Here is an 8,058-nt window from a genome sequence, read left to right as displayed (position 1 = left end):
TGGTACTTTTCGATGATACTTATATCCTGGTTCACTTAAATAATTTTCATATAAAATTATAAATACTATATAATAGATAACTAATTATTTCCATTATTATGTTAAATTTACTTAATGTAGCTAAAGTAGTATAGACAATATTATAAGAATAATTGTCTCAAAGTAATAAAATGGAATACTTATAATATTTGTTTTCACAAAATCTATATACCTTTCATTTATTCAATTATATTAAATTTTATGCTACTATAGATATTTATTGTAATCTTAAAAGGGTTATTGACACCAAATTAATTTTAGTTTGAATGATAAATTAAAACTATAAAATGCATTCCTAAAAATAGTGATATTTTTATAATAATATTTTTGAGAGAGCACATAAGTTAGTCTTACTATATCATTTTATCTACTGAATATAAAATAATATATTTTAATTAAAATTATTCCAATCTATACAAATATATGTATGTAATGTTAATAATTATATTCTACTACTATTTTGAAATGTCAATGAAAATCTTATAAATTTTCAAATAAATCATATTTGCTTAATAAATGCTCATGTATTAAAAAAATTCATCGATTTATTAATAAATTAAAATAATTTATTATTAAAACCAATTATTCATAATTCAGCGAGTAAAACAGTTACAATAAAAAGATGTTTGAATGAATATATATATATATATATATTCATACATATCTTTTATTTTCTTTAGTTGAACACAACTTCTTAATTGTAAATCTCACTTTTTCTTCTTTACCTACTTTAAAGATGCAATTATAAGTATAGTATTTGTGAATAATTATATTTCACAAAGTGAATAATTAGCATTAATTAATTATTTCCTTGTATTACATATTTTACTGTTATTTTTTGACATTGATAAATTCAAATATATAAAGTACATACATATTTAAGCACATATGTACGTATATGTTTATATACTAACAGAGTATAAATTCATGTCAAATGTAAATGGTAAGGAGTTATTTCATTTTAAATATATTTTTTCCAATAAATTAAATTATTAAGGAAATACATAACTCCTTTTCAATTTACAATAGAACTTTTAAAACACGTAAATCTTACACCGATTAAATTAACGATTTTTTCTGAAACCTATTATCCTAACAGGATCTAAATAAGTCATTCATATTTACAATTTGACGATAATAAAAATTTCATGTTTTATCGTCACATACATACACAGAAAAAAATCTTATTAATACTTATTACACTTGCAATTTTCAATATTTTCATTTCATCACATTTTTCATAAAAATCGAGACAAAAATACTAATTATTCAAGTCAAATTTTTCATGTCTAATAAATAATTATAATATGAATATTTATAAGCAAAATATAAATGAAAAATAAAACTCGATTCAAAGTTTATCGTTTTTAAATTGTGCTAAATAATATGTATATAGTAAAGTAGCTGAGTTATTAATTGTAGAAAGAAGTAAATTCTTCATTTTTTTGCAGTACAATAACTTGATGTACTATAATTTACATTTGTTTAATGCGTTTCACAGTATTCAAAACAATATTTGTATGTTATTTAGCTGGCTGATTTACAGTAATTGCCATTTTTGTTTTTTGTGAAGTTTCTGCTGATTCCAATTTTGCAGTTTGATCTATTTCCATCTGAAATACAAAGAATATTTCAATTTGAGATTTAAATTTAAATTAATTGTTCTTTTATAATTTTCTAATTTTATTTTTTGTTGTTAAAAGTGTTATTTTATATTTATTGTAAGATTTCAATTATGTAAACAATAAAAATAATAAAAAGAAAAGGAATATAATGAACATTTAAAAATGTGCAATGCAATACAAAATTTAATTTCAACTTATCAAAATTAATTTAAATAAAAACTGTCAAAAAATTTTAAATATTAAATATTATGAAAACAAAAATAATTAAATATAATTTATCATTAACTTTTTTATAAAATTTACGATAAAACTTTCTAAGAAATATTGTGTATCAATTCTTAAAAATACATTAATTGATTGTTTTTTATTTCTATTTTTCAAGATTAAATTTATTAAAATATATATTATTTGTTGTTGACTCTGTATATTAAATTCATAAAATCAATACCTTTTCATCCTTTTCATCTTCAATAAAAATAGGTCCATTCTCAGCTTCGTACTCTTTAAGTACAGCGTCGAGGTTGTATCTTCGTCTGTAATTGACGAAAAAAGAACGAAGATGCGCTTCCGTTTTTGTGCCTATTACATCAGCAATGGCCGAGAAGTCTTTACCATATTTGCGAACCCCCTGTACTGCGAGTAGCAACTCATCATTTGTCCAGCGTGAATTTATCCGACTAGAATTCTCAGGTGGTCGTAACTCATCGATTCCATCCGATGTTTTGCGTTTAAGTGCACTGACTTGTTGCTTATTCGATTGAATCTATTTACAAGAATATATATTTTTATAAAATAAATGTCCTTTATGTTCAGGATTAAAATTATTTAAATAATTGAAAACATTCAAATTTTTTTAATAAATATTTTTCTGAAATATAAAATAAATAATATTCATTGATACTGAAATCTCATGAACTTTTTTTTATTTACTTATTATTTATAGAAACATATACAGTTTACATATTTTTATTATTATTAAATTGAGTATTAAGTTACAACGTAAGTATTTTTTAAATTATTTTTAAAAGGGTCATAAAATTAATATAAAATTAGTTATTAAAATTATAATTAAATTCACGATCAATTTATAAATTTGAGATTTTAAAAACTATAAATACATATAATATTATTTAAACAATGTTAAATAGTTACAAATCAAAATTATAAGCTATAAAATTATACCACAATTTTGCATGAATTGAATTTAATATATGAATGCTCAAAACATATTTTGAAAAGTTTTTCACATAATATTTCTTTAAAATGTTTCTAAAATTGTTTAAATTTAAAGATGTTTAATATGACAACTGAGAAATTTTAAAATATCAATTTTTAAAAATATTTTTAAAGTTAAGTAATAAAAATATAAATTTATTTTAAATTTTAAAATGGAAAAGTTGATTCAATAAAGTCGAAGAAATTATATTTATATATTTATATTATATTTATTTAAAGAGAGGGAAAGTAGTAGTTGAAAAATATTACAGTGAACGAGTAGTTTTAGAATGTTTATTTAGCTGGAAACAAAAGTAGTTTCACATTTCTCAGAATTAATGAGAGATGTGTTGTAAACTAGTATTGAAATACCCCTCAATAAGTACAAAAAAATATATCAATCCAAATGTAATAGAAATTAACTAACATGTATATTTTAAATTAGTGATTGTTAGACATTACTAAATACAATTATTAAAACTGGTTCCTAGATTAATAAATTCATTTAAACAATCGTTATATTTCTTAAATTTGATACAAAATTCTAATTAATATCTTGGCAAAATTGGATTAATATTTCTTGAAAACCAATTAATATACACTGCATTTTAACGTATTTATATAATTCTTGAATGATAAATAAATGTATTTATATTCAATAAAACTGAATATAAAATTTAAGTAAAATTTATAATTTTGTAAATTATATAAGATTAATAAATAAGCTACAATAAATATTAGATTAAATTGTAAAAATGTATATATATATATATATATATATACAGAACTGTCAATGAAAATGTATCCACACGATTTATGTATAAAAATTGTAATATAGTTCATTATAGAGCATTATTTCTATACGTCGATCTCATGTACATACAAATTGATCCGCATAACGAGGACCTGAAAGATTTTAATATTTACATATGTACAAATATATATTATAACATACTTGTCGTTTGAGACTAACTATTTCAGTGTCAACAGCTTGGAGAGTGTTGACAGCTTGGTTAGGTTGACCGGCTAGCGCTGCCAAATCGTCGTGATTAACGACTAGTCCACGCGGTGGCTTTCTTTTGTTTGAACGACCCGGCATTGAACTCAGCGGTCTTGCAACACCCGTGCGCCTATATCAGTCCAGGATATATACACACATTTGTTCTTTTTTACTTTATCGTTTTAATATTTTTATGACTTACATTTCCATGGAATAATATCTCATTCTTTTTATTTATTACACTAATATTTATAATGTAGAATAAGAATAATTATCCTTTAAATCTGTTGAAATTTTTATTTTAATTCTAATCAAAAGTCAATATAATAGACTAATATCTTAAATCATAATCACAACAAATTCAAATATATATATTAACTCAGAGATTATTAGTATTAATTTATTTCATAATGATAGATTTCACAAAGTACTTTGTTATTTATTTAGTTTAATGAAGTTTTCTATAATAACTTAATCATGCTTATACCACAAAAATATTAACATGTTAACATTGAAAAAGATACTGTTTAATGTCAACTAAACAAAAACCTAATTTTTTAAAACAATACTCACTGTGAACACACTGTGAATACAAAATATTGTTACCAAAAAATTATTATTTGTAATATATATTATATAGTTTTTGTTTTAAGCAATTAAATGAAAATATAAATCATTATAAATTAAAAATAATTAAATAAATATATTGAACATTAAATTAAATACTTATAATCCAATATAATTATGAAAGTTAAATAAAATATGTAAATAACAATAATAAGAAAATATAATCAATTTTTTTTCAACTTGAAAATTATAAAAATTTTAAATTGTGTTTCGAACATAAAATTATATATTGCTGTATACTTCAAATTTGTTTTAGTAAAAATATGACCTTACTAGTTAATAATTAAATGATAGAAAAAAAAAACTTTTAATGCATAATTATCGAATTGTGTTAATTGATCTTATTGATATTTAAAATCTAAATATTATCATTCTAAATCCTGTTAAATAGATTTTGTAAAAAATAAAAAATTTATATTACATACATTAGACAATAAATTAAAATATAACAAATAAAAAACTTTTATATTACTATTTATTATTACTAATTTTCTTATATACTATTTATTTAAATACCTTCATTGGTGCATTAAACCTTCAAAAATATTTACCAAAGCTATGCATTTAATAATACATATTTAAATTCTTATTAAAAATATATCTAATAAACATTTTCATTTTGTTATTTTATTTTAATATTTAATATATAAAATACAATGTTATAATAAATTAATAGCTGCATAATTTTACTAAATGTTTACTAAAGACCAAAAATTGTATTAGTGAAATCAAATAATAGCGTTTTTACATATTTATTTAACATCAATAAAATCTAGCATGAAATTCAGGAAAAACGTATAATTTTATAAATATTACGTGATAATTATAAGTGTCAATTTCTATCACTATTTGAACTTGAGTCCCGATAAGTTTTTTTTTTGTTTTAAACATTAGATCTACTGACCTCCAATGCAGATAACAGCTATGACACGCGTGTCCCTTTGGCGTAGAACGAACGCTATGACAAGCAATGCCGCAGTTGCTACATGACCCCTACAACATATAATACCCTTTTTAAGTAACTGATCTGCCCAATTGAATTTTTAAACTTTTTTGATTCTTTTCTGAATATTTTATAATACAAAAATAATTATAAGTACTTCAACAAAATGAAAAAAATAACATAATATATTTAATACTATAATACTAATATTATTTTATACATTAAAAATATAATTTTTATCGCTGAAAATACAAGAATAATTATACATCTGTATTTTGAACCTTCTGCAATCATTTTTATATTTATTATTTAGCTTTACAAAAAAATAAAATTCTCTGAAAAAGTATATTAAAAGAAACTATGGTTTATACCTTTAATAATATTTACTATCAATATATTATCTAGTTTTTAAAATTATTGTACTAATAAATAAATGAAACTTTGAATACAAATTTTATTATTTACAATTTTTTCAATTATTAAAATGATGGTATGCCATTTCATTTACTTAATTTACTTAATAATAATAATTATTAAGTATAAATAATAAATAAAATAAATAAAAATAAGTATAAAAATTAATAATAATAATAAACTTAATTTTCTAAATTAATGTTATATATAAATTTATTAATTTTTCTTTAATTTTTGCCCAAAGAAAAAAAAATAGAAAATTTTAAAAACTAAAATTCTTATAAACAAAAACTTTCAACACTATTTATGTACTTCAAAAAATAATTTACTTGTTTTAATTTATTTTTATAAAATAATAATTTTTGATCTAATTAAAAATTAAAAAAACCTGCACGATAATATGAGGATGTAGAATGCTATTCAATTTAAACACTCATTTTAAATTTTTTAGAGATATTTTATAATGAAATTAAAGAATGTATTGCAACAATTATAAATTTGTGCTTTGAAGGGTTTCAATAATGTATTATTGATAATGAATAGGAACTTAATACTTAATAGGAGTTTAATACTGATCTCTATTATTTTCAAAAGACACTGGCATGGTGCAAAGAAATACAGCAACCAGAAACATATAACATTTATAAGTAGAACGTATGTAGTTTGATAAGTAGTATTAAAACTATGCAAATGGTCATTGCTTGCTTAAGGTTTAGGTTGAATACCTGAACCTGAGGAACATTTTCCGAGTCGGATGAGGCCTTAGCGTCAGTGCCTTGGCTCCCTGCCATGGTTTGGTTGTTCTTTCCACGACGAATTCCGCGGTGGATTGTCCATTTCTGGAACGTTCCACATTCAAAAGCTTTGAATTAACAACAAAATCTCACATCTTATGTAAGCACTGTTTTGTTGAATAAGCGAATTACTTTCATTTAATACATGCATATTTTGAGATCTAGTATGGATGAATTAATCGTGAAACAATGAACGAGTTATTCAGGAATGAAATTTTAAAATGTTTGATGTTTAGTAAACATTAAATATTAAAGCAAAATATTGGATAAGTATGTTTGATATATTTATTATTTATTAATTAGTTAAAATTTTATTTAGTTTCAATTTAGAAGCTTGACATATTATGATTTAATATAATATGTACTTCATTTTTTAAGATACAACTTTTTAACTATAAGATAAAATACTTTTATTAATTTAATTTCTATATTTTAGCTCTAAAATATTTATGAACACAATTTACAAAAATATTATTGATTCTAGAATAATACTTTTTAAAATACCATTTATGATACCAATATTTTTTCATTATTTCCTATTGTACATCTTGGTACATGTATATAGATTATTATAGTTTGGACTACTTTAATCTTTATAAATAATTTATAATTTAACTAATATTCTCATTAAATCCATACCGTGTGGATACATTTACAGTAATCCTATTTTTTAGCAATAAACTTTATGGTTAGCTAAAATAAATTAACCTACAAAATATAAGATTTATACAAAAATATCATTTGAAAATAATTATATAAAAAATCCCATAAAATATATGTTCCTATTAATTTTTTAAAATATTAAAAATGTTTATCTATCAATAGATTTTAGATATGCTATACATATTATGAAATACCACTAATTTTTTAAATGTTTATGTTACACATTACTGAGAATGATTCTAAAATGGTGCATATGATTAAACAATGATAGATGATGTAGATAATATATTAAGTAAAATAGAAATAAAGATATGTCTATCATTTGTATGTACTACTTTAAGTACTTATATAATCGATTATCTTACTTTTTCTTCAGATTCACTGTCTGTATTAGAACCCAATTCACTTCCATTTTCACTTCCATTTTCTCCTTCTTTTCCACCACTAGTCAATTTTCTTGCTTGTCTATCCATTAATGATGTTTTGGTTCTAGTTTTTTTCCAACTATAGTAATATTTGACAAGACTAGCAATAGATTTATCTGGAAGCTAATTAAAACTTTTTAAAATTAGTTTCTTGATGAAATGATTTAAATATTTTAAGATTTATAATTTTACCATCTGACGAATTCGGTGAAAACTTTTTCCATGAAATTGAAAAGCTTGTTCAAACAAAACTTTATCTTCCACTGTCCATTCATCAGGAAACGGTGTAAAATTTGCAAGATCAAGAACCGCT

At 21.4% G+C, this 8,058-nt stretch overlaps 1 protein-coding gene across 1 annotated transcript in view; it reads right to left on the bottom strand.

Moving 5' to 3' along the window:
• Window positions 1–1,444: 1,444 nt before the first annotated feature.
• Window positions 1,445–8,058, bottom strand: part of CoRest (REST corepressor) — a 7,982-nt gene continuing 1,368 nt past the window's right edge. Inside the window, exons 5-11 of the mRNA XM_011498813.1 lie at window positions 7,938–8,058; window positions 7,686–7,868; window positions 6,589–6,702; window positions 5,411–5,499; window positions 3,835–4,009; window positions 2,113–2,427; window positions 1,445–1,652 (exon numbers count right to left, since the gene is read on the bottom strand). The exon at window positions 7,938–8,058 is cut by the window's right edge and continues 14 nt beyond it. Of these exons, the coding sequence (XP_011497115.1) occupies window positions 1,563–1,652; window positions 2,113–2,427; window positions 3,835–4,009; window positions 5,411–5,499; window positions 6,589–6,702; window positions 7,686–7,868; window positions 7,938–8,058 (1,087 nt within the window). The 3' untranslated portion in view covers window positions 1,445–1,562. The remainder of the gene's footprint in view (window positions 1,653–2,112; window positions 2,428–3,834; window positions 4,010–5,410; window positions 5,500–6,588; window positions 6,703–7,685; window positions 7,869–7,937) is intronic.

The sequence above is a fragment of the Ceratosolen solmsi genome, unplaced genomic scaffold (assembly GCF_000503995.2).
Source record: "Ceratosolen solmsi marchali unplaced genomic scaffold, CerSol_1.0 scaffold30, whole genome shotgun sequence".
In the NCBI taxonomy this organism is placed as follows: domain Eukaryota; kingdom Metazoa; phylum Arthropoda; class Insecta; order Hymenoptera; family Agaonidae; genus Ceratosolen; species Ceratosolen solmsi.
The sequence above is the reverse complement of the archived record's forward strand: the minus strand, read 5'-3'. Positions and strand labels throughout refer to the sequence as shown.